Source organism: Hippopotamus amphibius, chromosome 4, assembly GCF_030028045.1.
Source record: "Hippopotamus amphibius kiboko isolate mHipAmp2 chromosome 4, mHipAmp2.hap2, whole genome shotgun sequence".
Taxonomy (NCBI): domain Eukaryota; kingdom Metazoa; phylum Chordata; class Mammalia; order Artiodactyla; family Hippopotamidae; genus Hippopotamus; species Hippopotamus amphibius.
The window spans coordinates 22373937-22388346 of NC_080189.1; the positions used below are offsets into that span (position 1 = coordinate 22373937).

Sequence of the window (14410 nt, forward strand, 5' to 3'; positions counted from 1 at the left end):
CATTCAATTATGAAAAAAATTGTCCTTTAAGATCATACAAAAGTTTTAAAAACCAACATAAATACAATTATATTTTGCAATTACGTGTAGACTTACAATAATTATACCATGATCTGAACATTCTATAATCAGATAACCATCCCTTCTTCATTTATTTTGAAATAAAGACTTTTCATTTATCTAATTTTCTTTCTTGCTTTTGTTCACATGTAATTTTCTCCTAAAGAAACCGTAGTCAGCTCCTGTTATGAAATACATTAACAGATTATCACTTAAGCAACATTTTGTTCTGAATGTAGGCTTTAAAGCAAAGTCATTGGTAGATGTTACTTATTTGGAAGTGCAATTTTCTGATTTAAAACTAGCTAGAGACAGATAATGTCAATTGGGGTTCATCCGTCCATTTGAGGTTCCATGGGTAGTTAACTGTACACTTCACATAAATGCAACCATACTCGTAACTATGTGCCAGGCTTTGTGCTAAGTATTTTCATATATATAATCTCAACAATTTACTATAATAACACTGTGACATAGTCCTTTTGGAGAGAGGTTGTTTGCTCAAAGTCACACAGTCATCTAATTGATTGCAAATCTTACGTTACCACTTTTAAGTTATGAACATTGGTGATTGAGAGCATTTCTGCCTGGTATGGAGCCTTGGACTAGAAAGTATGTCAAGTCAGTTCAAAGGCTGATATTCATCTGTCTCTCTACCCCTTTCCCCCCACTCTGGAGGATGCGTGGGAGATGCAATGTTCTTCACATTGCTTCATGCATGGAGCCAGCTAAGATGCACCGTCTCTCATGAAGAAACTAAGAGGCATCAAGAAGAAGAGAGAACTGTCACTGTTTGCAGATGACATGATACTACATAGAAAATCCTAAAGATGCCACCAGAAAACTACTTGAGCTAATCAATGAATTTGGTAAAGTTGCAGGATACAAAATTAACACACAGAAATCTCTTGCATTTCTATACAACAACAATGAAAGATCAGAAAGAGAAATTAAGGAAACAATCCCATTCACCATTGCAACAAAAAGAATAAAATACCTAGGAATAAACCTAACCAAGGAGGTAAAAGACCTGTACTCAGAAAACTATAAGACACTAATGAAAGAAATCAAAGAAGACACAAACAGACGGAGGGACATACCATGTTCTTGGATTGGAAGAATCAACATTGTGAAAATGACTATATTACCGAAAGCAATATACAGATTCAATGCAATTCCGATCAAATTACCAATGGCATTTTTCACAGAACTAGAACAAGAAATTTTACGATTTGTATGGAAACGCAAAAGACCCCGAATAGCCAAAGCAATCTTGAGAAGGAAAAATGGAGTTGGTGGAATCAGGCTTCCCGACTTCAGGCTATACTACAAGGCTACAGTGATCAAGACAGTATGGTACTGGCACAAAAACAGAAATATAGATCAATGGAATAGGATAGAAAGCCCAGAGGTAAACTACAGTCAACTAATCTATGACAAAGGAGGCAAGGACATACAATGGAGAAAAGGCAGCCTCTTCAATAAGTGGTGCTGGGAAAACTGGACAGCTACATGTAAAAGAATGAAATTAGAACACTCCCTAACACCATACACAAAAATAAACTCAAAATGGATAAAAGACCTAAATGTAAGGCCAGACACTATAAAACTCCTAGAGGAAAACATAGGAAGAACACTCTTCGACGTAAATAACAGCAAGATCTTTTTTGATCCACCCCCTAGAATAAAACAGAAATAAAAACAAAAATAAATAAGTGGGACCTAATGAAACTTCAGAGCTTCTGCACAGCAAAAGAAACTACAAGCAAGACGAAAAGACAACCCTCAGAATGGGAAAAAATATTTGCAAACGAATCAACAGACAAAGGATTAATCTCCAAAATATATAAACAGTTTATCCAGCTCAATATCAAAAAAACAAACAATCCAATCAAAAAATGGGCAGAAGACCTAAATAGGCATTTCTCCAAAGAAGACATACGGATGGCCAAGAAGCACATGAAAAGCTGCTCAACATCACTAATTATTAGAGAAATGCAAATCAAAACTACACCAGTTAGAATGGGCATCATCAGAAAATCTACAAACAGTAAATGCTGGAGAGGGTGTGGAGAAAAAGGAACGTTCTTGCATTGCTGGTGGGAATGTAAATTGATACAGCCACTATGGAGAACAGTATGGAGGTTCCTTGCAAAACTAAAAATAGAACTACCATATGACCCAGCAATCCCACTACTGGGCATAAACCCAGAGAACACCATCATTCAAAAAGACACATGCACTCCAATGTTCATTGCAGCACTATTTACAATAGCCAGGACATGGGAGCAACCTAAATGTCCATCAACAGATGAATGGATAAAGAAGATGTGGTACCTACATACAATGGAATATTACTCAGCTGTAAAAAGCAATGAAACTGGGACATTTTTAGAGACATGGATGGACCTAGAGACTGTCATACAGAGTGACGTGAGTCAGAAAGAGAAAAACAAATATCATATATTAACACATATATGTGGACTATAGAAAAATGGTACAAATCAACTGGTTTGCAAGGCAGAAATAGAGACCCAGATGTAGAGAACAAACATATGGACATCAAGTGGGGAAAGTGGGGAGGGTTGGGGGGGGAATGAATTGGGAGACTGGGATACCAAACTGTACACTCTAAATATATGCAGTTTATTGTAAAAAATAAAAAGTTAAAAAGAATTCCACATATTATAACTTAAAAAAAAGAAGAAGAAGAGAGAGGGCAACTTGTTCACAGCAGCAACGCAGTGCTAGCTTTCTGCCTTGATCTTATAACAAATTTAAGAAGGTACAGACATCTTTAAGCTTGGGAATAAACAGTGTTTTGATTTGGTGACCAACAAACTAAAGGTCAACCTGAGAAAGAAGATTCTTGACATATTTCCAACAAAGGTCACTTGTTTCCATCCCAATGGACTCAAAGTTAAGAATTAAAAACCTCAACGTTAGTAAATTATATGTTTGAAATACTGAGAGTTCTAATTAGACGCACATCCCCAGTGCTGGTAGAGCCCACACTATTCGTTTACTCATAACTTCATGTAAAACTTTTTGTTTGGGATGTGGTTTTTTAAAAAGCCATTTACCTTCAGGCTTAGTTAAAGAATGGAATATGTGAGAAAAGAATTTTCCAACTTTTGTTGACTCAGTGATGAAAAGGAAAAATATGTTTATAAGAATTTGGCTGCTTGGTAACTCAAAAATAATTGATCTAAGAAACTTGAAATTTCACATGTTAAATGCTAACTCCAATTATAAATTTCAAACACAATTTTCCAAACCATATCCTTGTTCTAGCTAATTAATATTACAGAATCATTCTGATGGGCATCAAATTATTAACTGTTTTTATGAGTACTAGAAATTACTACTGGGAATGTTTTATTTGTGGAAACATAAATACAAGTTATATAACACCTTGTAAATGGACTTGAACTAAAGGATCTTAAAAATAAATAGGAACAACAAAAATAAAACATGACTAACTCTCCTGCTACCATCAAAATAAATGTTTCCAAGGACCTGAAGCCAAGAAAATGGAAATCTATAAACACAAAGGCTAAGATAAATCAGTTGCATCTACTAGGTCTCCATACATGACAAAACAAAACCCTGAAAACCAACCAAAACCAAAAAACCCACTTGCTTTGAAGCAAAGAATGTCAAAGAACATTGACCTTTTCTGCTCCTCTGCCTACCACAGAAATCCCCACCCACTGCTGATTTTTAAATTACTGAATCTCCAAAAATTATGGGAGATGGCTGTCTTAAAAATGCAGTAGATTCAATCACATAGGTCATATCCACATTAGCTGAAGTAGTAATTACTGAGGGAAGGGTAATCTACTTCATTCATTTTAATAGCCAATTCTTTCTCAGATTTACCACAGAGCCAGCTCAACCTGATTATTAAGGTACAATAATATTGGATAGAACTATTTTTCAATCCAAGAATTTTTATTATGGAGAGAAAGCTTGGACAATTTAAGCAATTATGTGCTTCATTTCTCCTTTTCTGTATCTCCATTCTCACTTTTATATAAGGTATTGAATTTAACTTGTTTCATTCTTAATATTTCATATCTTGTCGTCTTCTTTTAGAAAAATTTAAACTAAATTTTAAAAGGCTTCAGGGTAAGTGTTGGTGGCAATTCCTGTGTGTAACAAATCATAGTCCCTAGAGCCCAGACTGCTGACCTGGAGAGCAAGAAGCCAAATTCTGGCTGCTCTGAAAAACCCTGAATACACAACTAATGCATATTCTAGATTTTACCATACCTCTCCCAAAACACTTCCAGGGATGCCTGACCTACACAGCCCCTCCTTGTAGCCAGGTGCACACCATTTCTTTCATTTGTATGTAAGATTGCTAAAGAGCAAGGTCACTTGAAAGAAAGCTGAACTTGCAATCAGAATCTAAGTATGAGTTCCAGCTCTTCAGGGGACCAATTACAGGTAATTTAGTGCACTGGGTAAGTGTGTGCCTGCTAAAGCCAGAATGGGTTGGTGCAAATCCTGGTTTTTCCACTTTCTAGCTATGTGACTCTAGGCAAATTATTTAAATCTTGTGTCTCGGTTTTCTCATTTGTAAAATGGTAATAATATAAATAATGACCTCGTAGAGTTGTGAAGATGAAACATCTTAATACAGCTCAGAACAGAAGCTCGGGTAGCCTAAGGACTCATTAAATGTCAGCAATTATTATTAATTAGCTGTATGACCTTGGGGAGCTCATCTAACCTCTATGATACTCTATCTGATCTTATGTTCAAAAAGGGATCACAACTTCATATGGTCTTTATGAAGACCAAATAAACTCATGCAACGTATGTGACAGTCATTTTGAAGACATAATCAAGTATTGGACAACTCCTTCAACCAAGTAGAATCAGTTCCTTCCTGCTCTGTGTCCCTGTAATACTTAAAACAGACAGACAGACAGACAGACAGACACACACACACACACACACACACACACACCTGTGAAGCACATCACACTGTATCATAAGAATTTGCTTACCTGTCCATCTCCCCCACTAACAGTGCATCCTCTGATTCACCTCTGCACCCTCAGCACGTTGGACATACCTGGCACAGGACAGGTACTCAATAAATGTTTGTTTAAATGAATGTTGTCCAGACAACTGAGCAGGAATTTGCAAGGCCTCTGCCAGGAATGATGGATTATCTCTTTTTGCCAAGTGTCCTCAGAAGACCACCCAGAAATGTGCTTGTTTTTCCTCAGACACACTATATTGAGATTCTGTCATTTTGGATGCAGCTGGTATGGTTGCAATCACTCATTCTTCTCCTTTAATAAATAATTATTGAGCACCTATTGTGTGCCAGGCCCTATGCTGGGCTCCATACAATGTACCACAAGTGGCAACTGTCCAGGCTAATTTAGTGCCTGCATACTATATTGAAAGACTATTTACTGTAGAATCATTTGCAACTGGAGATAATAAGCTCCTTGGTCTGATTACTTCATTAGAGTGGTAGAATCTTAGGGTGGGAAAGAATGGTTTTCTAGAAGTGGGAGTCCTTATAGAATAATAAGTTAAAGTTAGGGATCTGACTGCTTAAGTTAAAATCCTTGCTCTGCTTTGTACAAGGTGTAAGACCTTGGGCAAGTTACTTAACCCCTCTAAGCCTCAGTTTTCTTATCTCTAAGATGCAGCTAGTAAGATTGATGGGCGTATTAAAAATAATAACCCATATTAATCACTTATTATGGTACTTGCCATATAGTAAGCACTCAATATGTGCTCGCTATTGTGATTAACCCAATCCCTCACCCCGCTGTTTGAACTTTCAACGCAGATGTACTCAGGACATGAGGCATGAGGCCCAGCTTCTGCTTGAATACCACCAGGGTCAGGGAACTTACAACCTCTGCCAGTTGTCCACTTGATTACTGGGCAAACATAATTGTTGATAAATTCTAATGGGTTGTAATATACATACTTACATCTTTTACTCAAGGGTCTTCATTTGGGATTACCCAGAAGAAATCCAGTCTTTCCTTGCAGGGCAGCCCCTCTAACTTTGGAAGGTAGCTACATGTGCTACTAACGCCCTCCTCCTCAAACACCCACACAAACTCTTCGATCCTTTAATCATTTCTGATATGATGCTGATTACAAGATCCTATTTTACCCTTTTTACTCTTCTTGAATAACCTTTTGTTTATCAATGTCTTTCTTAAAGGCTGAAGATCAGAATTTATAAAACAGAACAAATGTGACCTGATCACCACTGAGTACTAGAGAACTACTTCCCGACTTGAACACTATATTTCTATTAATACAACAAAAGATTGATTTTTTTTTTTTTTTGGACGTTACATCACACTGTGTTGACTCATCATCTACTCACAATCAACGGGAGACTCTAAATCTTCCTACGTGAGCAATTGTAAGTTATCTCGCCCCCAACCTGTACCTGTACAATTGAATTTTGGGATCTTTGAGTACTTTATATTTGTCCCTGTTAAACTTTTTATTGTTAGATGTGATTCATTATTATATTTTGCCAGGATTTGATAAGGGGGAGGGGAATACTGATTGTATCATCCAACTTATTGTTATCTTTTCTAGCTGTATGTCATCTGTAAATTCGTTCAGCATGTGGTCAGTGTTATCATCTTAGCCATCAATCAAAGTGTTAAGGGCAGCAAAGCTGCAAACCAAATTTGCATTAGATCCCTAGAGGCCTGGGTGTGCATCAGCCTCTTAAACATTTTTTTAAAAGATACCATTCATTCAGTCAACAATATCGATTGAGTGCCTACCACGTACTGGTTATTTTTCCAAGTGCTGAGCATATAGTGGTGAACAAAACAAAATCCCTGACCTCGTAAAGCTTACATTCTAGTTAGGGGATAAGCAATAAACAAACATGAAGATAAGTAAATAAGGATAAGTTTTTCAAAAATGAAAAACTGAAGCAGGTAAGGGGCTGGAGAAGGTTGGGAGTAGGTGGGTGGAGTGAGCAGTTGCCCACATGCAGTGTGGCTAAAGCAAAGCTGTTTCTGAAGTTTGACTGCACTGCTCATGCCTTGCGTTCTTAGTGTGCATCTGGCCCATAGGGTGTCCCAGAGTGGGCAGCAAGTCTTTCCGGTTTCTCAAAACTCACTTTCTTTCTATGTGGAGTCATATCAGGAAAAATCAATAGAACAACGATAAAGAGCTCAGAGAGTCATGAAACAGAAAATTTGAAAGGACGTGATACCTCCAGAGACTTCGCAACATTTCTTTATGTGCATAGGATATTCAAACATTGTGAGGCCAGTTAGACTAGCAGGGAAGCTGGTCATACCTCCTGATCAAGACTCCAAAGGGAGAATTTAAAAATTATGGCTCTACAAGTATAATATATGGTTGAAAATGAAATGATGGAGGAAAAAACAGAAAAGCTAACACTTACCTTATTCCAATCCCCATGTGCTCAAGTATGGAGTTGTTTATGAATCCAAAAGTTTGTGGAAAGTCAGGAGGATGGACTGCTTGGGTGACCCCAGAACACGGCTGGATATTGAACTCTGGAAAAGAAGCCCATAAGGGACAGATGTGAAATCTACCTCTATTAACTACTTTCTACTCATGATTCTAATGTTGATCAATTCTTCTGAATAGTTTTAGATAATCTTCAAATCCCTTTGATGTTAGAGGGAGTTGGTAAATCTTTGTTTTGTAAAATCCTAATTGAATCCTCTGATTGGAAATCTATTTTCTGTTCTCACGGGTGATACTATTAACATGTGTTTTCATTCACTGAGCATCTACTTTGTACCAAATGCTTTGTTGGTGCTAAGAGTACAAAGGCGAATAGGATAAATATGGTTCCTGCTTACAGAAACCTTCCAGCAGAGCTTGCAGTAGACAGCAAGATAGAAACTGGAAAGGCAGCTCTGATTATGAGGAGAAGAGTACCAAGAGCTCTAGGAGGGACACCTAACCCGGACTCGGGGAGAATTGAAAGTTAGTGACTTTTACATGGAGACTTATAAAGTGTGAAGGAGTTAGTCGAATAAGAGGTGGGGCAGATCTGTTTCAGTAGAGGACAGAGTGGATGTATGTTTCTAAGGTGACAGAAATCGCCGATTATCTGAATACTGAAAATAGTTCGGGATAGCTGAGACAGAGTGGTCAGAGATGAGACTGGAAAGGTAAACAGTACCAATTTATAGAGAGCCTTACAAGCCATGTCATAGAGGAGGTACAATCTACTGAAATTTGTGATCACTTGAATGCTGGAGTTTTGAAGGGAGACGTCAAAACTGCTGCTCAGGTTTTTTTGCTTGTTTATTTCTGCTCAGGTTTTTTACTTGAACAGCTGGGTGGACAGAGATATCACTCACTAAGACACTTACAAAAGGGATGAGTCCAGCCTTGGTCATGTTTGGTTTGGGATGCCTGGGGAACACTCACAGGTAGGCAGTTTGATCTTGAAGTCTGAGAATACAGGCTTAGGGAGCATCAGTACGTTAGGCAACAACAGAATCCAAGGGGATGAAAGCGATACACTGGGAGAGTGTCACAGAAGAGAAAAGAGCTCAGGAGAGAACCCAGAGGAACACCAACGCTTAACACATGGGCAGAGAAAGGATCCCTCAAAAAAAGGGGAGTGAGAGAAAGTACAGCCTGAGGGACAGGAGGGAAACAAGAAGAGTGAGGCATCACAGAGAACAAGGGAAAAGCACATTTCAACAAGTAGGTTATGGTCAACAAAGCTTTGTACATGCTGTCAAGAGATCAAGTAAGAAAAGTCTGAGAAGCACCCACGGAGGGAGCACCGAAGAGGTATTTGACCAGTTGGGTGAGAGTGGGGTCGGTGGAGGCAGAAGGCAGGTCACAGCAAGTGGAGGAATAAATTGAACTAGTGACTATAGACAACTGTTTCAAATAATTTGCCTGAAAAGTAGAAGATATAATCCCACAGGTAAGGCAATGGGGCCACCATGAAGTTTCCCTCACCACCTTTGCGTTGGCTCAGTTACCACATGGGGATGCTCTTGGTAGGCACGGCCTGTATGTTGGGCTGTCGTCTTGTAATCGATGCTGGAAGTGGCTAAAACTGTTCAGTAAACCAAATCCACCTTCCATGCTCTCCTCCTGACTCTTCTGCACCTGCCCCTTTTCTAGGCCTCTAAAGTCCACACAGTCTTCCTGGGCCCAAGGCCCACTGTGGTGCATGAAGGTACACCTGACCTCTCTCAGCAGCCCACCAGTGAAATGATGGGCTTCATAAGTATCGATGAAAACCTGATCAGACACAATGGTCACACTCACCTATTGCCATAACTCCTGTATTGGGACCAGTCAGAAGGAGGGGAGAGGAGTTTGGTCACCTTGGAGCAGATAGCTGGCCCCACAGCTGGCCAGTCAGGGATCAGCTCTGAGAGCAAAATCCAGAAGCCAAAGTAAATGGGTTGGGGGGAAACAGATGATCACAACTGCAAGCAATGCCGAGGCTGGTCCTAGGGAGTGCAGGTGGGCCAAGACACAGAGGATGAACAGTATAAGGGCTTTGGATGAGAGAGGAGGAGCGGGGAGCAGTCTGAGAACAGGGCCCAGGAACCAGAAGTAGGCTGGAGTTATTATACACACGGAGGCCAGGCACAGTCGTGCTGGGCAGGCGGCCCTATCACCACCAGCTCTCTTATCCTGAATCCTCCACTGTGTTGTTTCCGTGCTCGTGCCTTCATGACACGAAGTGAAGTTTCTGAAGTCCACAGCAACTCCCCAAATCTTGTTTCCTCTGAGTAACTCGTATTCCAAGGAGAAGATAGGGAGGCTCTGGCCTGGATGGTGCCAACAGGGAGCACAGAGGCAATGGCAGTAACTAACCTGAAAAAGTTGCGGTAATAGCTACCCCGAACCTAGGAACCAGGAGTTGAATTAAGCCTTAAATCCACAGCAAAACTGGCTGTATGGCTTGATGAAATGAAATACTATTTCTCAACTGTAATCATCCCAGGATAGTTATGTTCCCTGATATGCACACTATGACTGAACTGAAAGGCTTGACTGTCTTCAGTTTGTGATTACAGCACAGAGAGGAGATAAAGAATGGTGGTAAACATCACAGATAAAGACAGTATTTTTGTCTTGTGCACAGACTAGCTAAGCTACACAAACTGAGTTTTCAGCTGAAGATTTTTTTTTTCATTTTACTTGACTCAATAATCACTTACCCATTGGATATTTCTTAAGGGGCAGAGTTTTCATCTAATTCTCATTTAACGAGATTGAAAAGGAAAAACTAAATAATAATGTCTCATTTGTGTATAGTGCTTGTCTTTCAAAGAAGACATCATAACCCATTTTATACTATCTAATTTACATTAACAACCCTTTTATAATGTAAATACTAGTAAGGGCTATTATCATTTTACAAAGTATGCATGGAAGAAACCGAGGCATGTGGGAATGAAATGACTAGTTCAATGTAACTTCCATTTTAGAGGTGTAATAGCTGGTTTGTTTTCCTTTTTTTTTGTTTTTTAGTTTTTGTTTTTTGTCTTACAATGAAGCCATGCTTTAGATAAACATGTTTATTAAGCTGTACCTTGCCCTTAAATTTTAAGATGAAAAATACCTTGCTTAAAAGAAATCACAAGGGCCAAAATGTTCATGCTGTTCCATAGATCAAATCTCTCTCCCAAATCTAGATGAAAACTAATCAATTCCTATCACCCAACTCTGATTTTAATCAGCACAGTTCTCACCGTGTTGTGCTTGCTACACATATTATGAGTCATTTGTGTATATCACTCTCCTCTTCACATGCATTATGCTACAGAAATCTTGTCATCTCAGTTGGACTTGGGAAGTACCATTCCATGCACTAATTCCGTGTATATGTAAAGTCATTGACACTTTCATGTTTGTATGAGCTTCCATTTGTGGGGTAACATTTTCCAATCTTTTCATGTATTCATTCACTCACCCATTCATTTATTCACACTCTCAAGCACTCACACATCCCTCCAAGAAACATCCACGGTGTGCCCAAAATGTGCAAACACCACTCTAGATGTAAAAGAAAGAAATAGGAAGAAGACAAAATCACTGACTTCTAGAAACTCACAGCCCAGTGAGGGAGCCAGAAGAGCAAACTGTAGTTCAGTGTGGTAGGTGCAGAGATGGAGCGACACAGGAAAACAGTCTGGGGAGCACGGAGAGGGCTGATCTCTGTCTGAGAGGGCAAGGAAGGCCTCTTCCATCTGAGCTTGCCAGGAAGAAGGCGATTTGGGTATTCCAGGTAGAGGGCACAGGACGAGCGAAAGGCATGTATGAATAAGAGCAGCCTGTGCATTTGAGGAACCACAGGAAACATAGTATAACAGGAGGTTCTTCAATATTCTATGACTGGTTCTATTTCTTAATCCAGGACCTAGATGTCAGCATAAATAATTTTATAAAGGGAAATATATGGTCCCTGGGTTGTCTTCCGTCATATAAGTAAAAACACATTGTACATGGGATCTGTATCAAAGCACTTTTTGAAACTCTGACTATTCGAAAAATGTCACATAGGTAACAACATAAAATCAAAGCTTGGGTCTGGTCTACCTAAAGTTTGTATTCTCCATATTTCATCTCCAGGAGGTGGCAGGTAAGAATAGCCTATGTATTTATCAAATATAGGTAGGTGAATACTTAGTCCACCTCCATTATGATTTCAGTATAAAATTTTTTTATAGAAATACTTCCAAATACAGCATTTCCAAATGCACTACATTGTGTGGGTCAGATTTTTCCTGTTTACCTCTTCCCAACCATTCAGCCTTGGTGCTGCCCAGCCTCCAAAAGCATGAGAGCCAGCCTTACAGATTTCTTATCAGCACCCCTACACACCAGCAAGAGGTGTCTGGAAATAGTCTCTGAAAATTCTGCACCCAAGTGCCTGCAGGGACAGCTCTTCCCTGAAGCTCCTGAGAAGTTCTGCATGAAGGACTTTGTGAACCAGGTTGGTAATAGATAACTCTGTTAGAGAGACTCACATAGAACAGAGAACTAGCATAGAACCTTCCCTAGACTAACCTTACTGCCTTGGTAACCCTACTCTGAATTCTCTTGTCACTTAAGAAAAGCTTTGCACCACCAAATCGCATCCTTGTTTCTACTTGGAAACTTTTCAGAGACTCTAAGAGTTCAAAATAACGAATCTATTTTGGTTCCTGACCAATTATAGAATCCGCTCTAAGACATCATTTTTTTTAAATGTGGCCATGCCACGTGGCTTGTGGGATCTTAGTTCTCCGACCAGGGATCAAACCTGCGCCCCCTGCAATGGAAGCACGGAGTCTTAACCACTAGACTGCCAGGGAAGTCCCTCAAAGACATCATTTCTTCATTCATCTACTACTTCACCCAAAGAACATCAACTTCCTCATTTCTGACTCTCTTGAAGCCAATCCAGTCAGTCTTTGTTCCCCATTTTTCTACTGCAAACACACCTGTGAAGGTTGCAATGTCCTCTGTGCTGTCAAATCCAGTGATCAGTTGTCCATTCTCAGCTTACTGCCCTCTCAGCAGTTACTTGGCGGTGATGATCGGTCCCTTTCTGTTAAAACATTTTCTTCACTTTGCTTCCATCACACCACACTGGCTTTCCTTCTACCTCATTGTTTGTTCCTTCTCAGTCTCTTTTGCTAGGTCCTTCCTGATTTCTGAATGCTGGGAGCCCCCTTGGGCTTGGTCCTCTACAATTTCCCATACAGTTCATTGCTTTATTTTATTTTTAAAATTTTTATTGGAGTATAGGGTTGATTTACAATGTTGTGTTACTTACAGGTGTACACAAAGTGAATCAGTTATACATATACATAGATCCACTCTTTTTTAGATTCTTTTCCCAAGTAGGCAATTACAGAGTACTGAGTAGAGTTCCCTGTGCTATAATAAGGACAGTAGGTCCTTATTAGTTATCAGTTTTATAGATGTTAGTGTGTATATGTCAACCCCAATCTCCCAATTTATCCCTCCCCCCTTTACCGCTGAGAACCATAAGTTTGTTTTCTACATCTGTAACTCTATTTCTGTTTTGTTGATAAGTTCATTTGTAACTCTTTTTTTAGATTCCACATATAAGCAACATCATATGAGCCACTACTTTAAATATCATATCTTTTGTCCTAACATCTGACTTGGAAGCTGCAGAGGGTTTCTTTTCCTAGAGGCAGTGAAGTTTGGGTTGGGCACTGGAGGAGGAAATGAGTTGGCTGAGGAGAGAAGATCCTTAGGGGAATAGGATGGGGAAAGGCAGAAAAGCGTGAAAAGGCAAACTGTGTTCAGAGAAGAGAGGTAAGTCTGGTGTGGGCTGAAAATAACTGGTAAGGCAGATTGTAGCCATATTGAGAAGAACCTTGATTTACAGCTAAGGAACTTGGACTTTACACTGAAGACAATAAGTATGAGAGGTATCAGAGGTTCCTAAATAGGAAAGAGATGTGATCATTCATATTAAAAATAAACAAATAAAACTTTAGTAGCAAGATGATGGTTGAACTAGAGTATGGGGAGACTGGAGCCAGGAAAGCCAATTAGAAGGTCACTGTAATAGTCTAAGGAAGGGATTATGGTCTGAATCACCATAGCAGCAGCAGGATGAAAAGTAGTGACAAATCCAAGAGAGATTTAGAAGTAGCACTGAGGACATAGTTATTGATTAGATAGGCATTTGGGAGTAGGGGAGAGAGGCCAAGGTTGAAGTGTAATGACATTAACTAAGCTAAGTAGGAGAAGGAGAGCAAGGGGTGGGGGGGAGGACGTGGCATATTATGCCACAAGGAGTGGCATATTAAGGTTGCAGTGATTATAGGATATCCAATGGCAAATGAAAGACATGTCTGCAGATCGGAAGTTTGGACTGAATATATAGGTTCAGAAGTCAGTGCCCACTGGTAGCTAAGTCCTCAGAATGAATTGGACACCCTGAGGAGGGCATACAGTGAGAAGAGTGCCAAGACCCTGGGGGAAAAAAAAACATGCATGCAGCTGTCAGAGGAAGAGGAGCCAGGGGAGGAGACTGAGAAGGAGCAGAGAGATAGCATGAAAATGGAACAGAGTAGGGTCTGCAAGTAAAGGGAGAAGAGACCTTCAAAGAGGAAATGATCAACAGTTCTCCTCTGGGGTAGGGTGAGTGATAAGGTTTGGTAATTAGGTCTGAAGAGCACAGTTTCTAGAATGTTAGAAGGCATACTGGAATGGATCAAGTGAAGACTCCTCTTGAAAGTTTTGCTTTGAGGGAAGCAGGTAATGGCTGGGAAGAAAATGGAATTGGGCAAGGCATAGAAATTTTTTTTTTTTATGAAATGGAAGTCTTTAGTACAACATACAGCCG

The 14410-nt window shown here is 39.7% G+C and overlaps 1 protein-coding gene across 6 annotated transcripts in view; it reads right to left on the reverse strand.

The window, feature by feature from the left end:
* Positions 1-14410, reverse strand: part of MKLN1 (muskelin 1) — a 354784-nt gene that overhangs the window by 327173 nt on the left and 13201 nt on the right. For 2 of the 6 annotated variants that reach the window (XM_057731371.1, XM_057731370.1), the window contains 2 exons: positions 7487-7601; positions 5079-5146 (listed from right to left, as the gene is read on the reverse strand). In XM_057731371.1, coding sequence (XP_057587354.1) covers positions 5079-5086 — 8 coding nt within the window. In that variant the 5' untranslated portion in view covers positions 5087-5146; positions 7487-7601. Of the gene's footprint in view, positions 1-5078; positions 5147-7486; positions 7602-12524; positions 12632-14410 lie in introns of all 6 variants that reach the window. The other 4 variants (XM_057731369.1, XM_057731368.1, XM_057731366.1 and 1 more) reach the window with 2 other exon arrangements.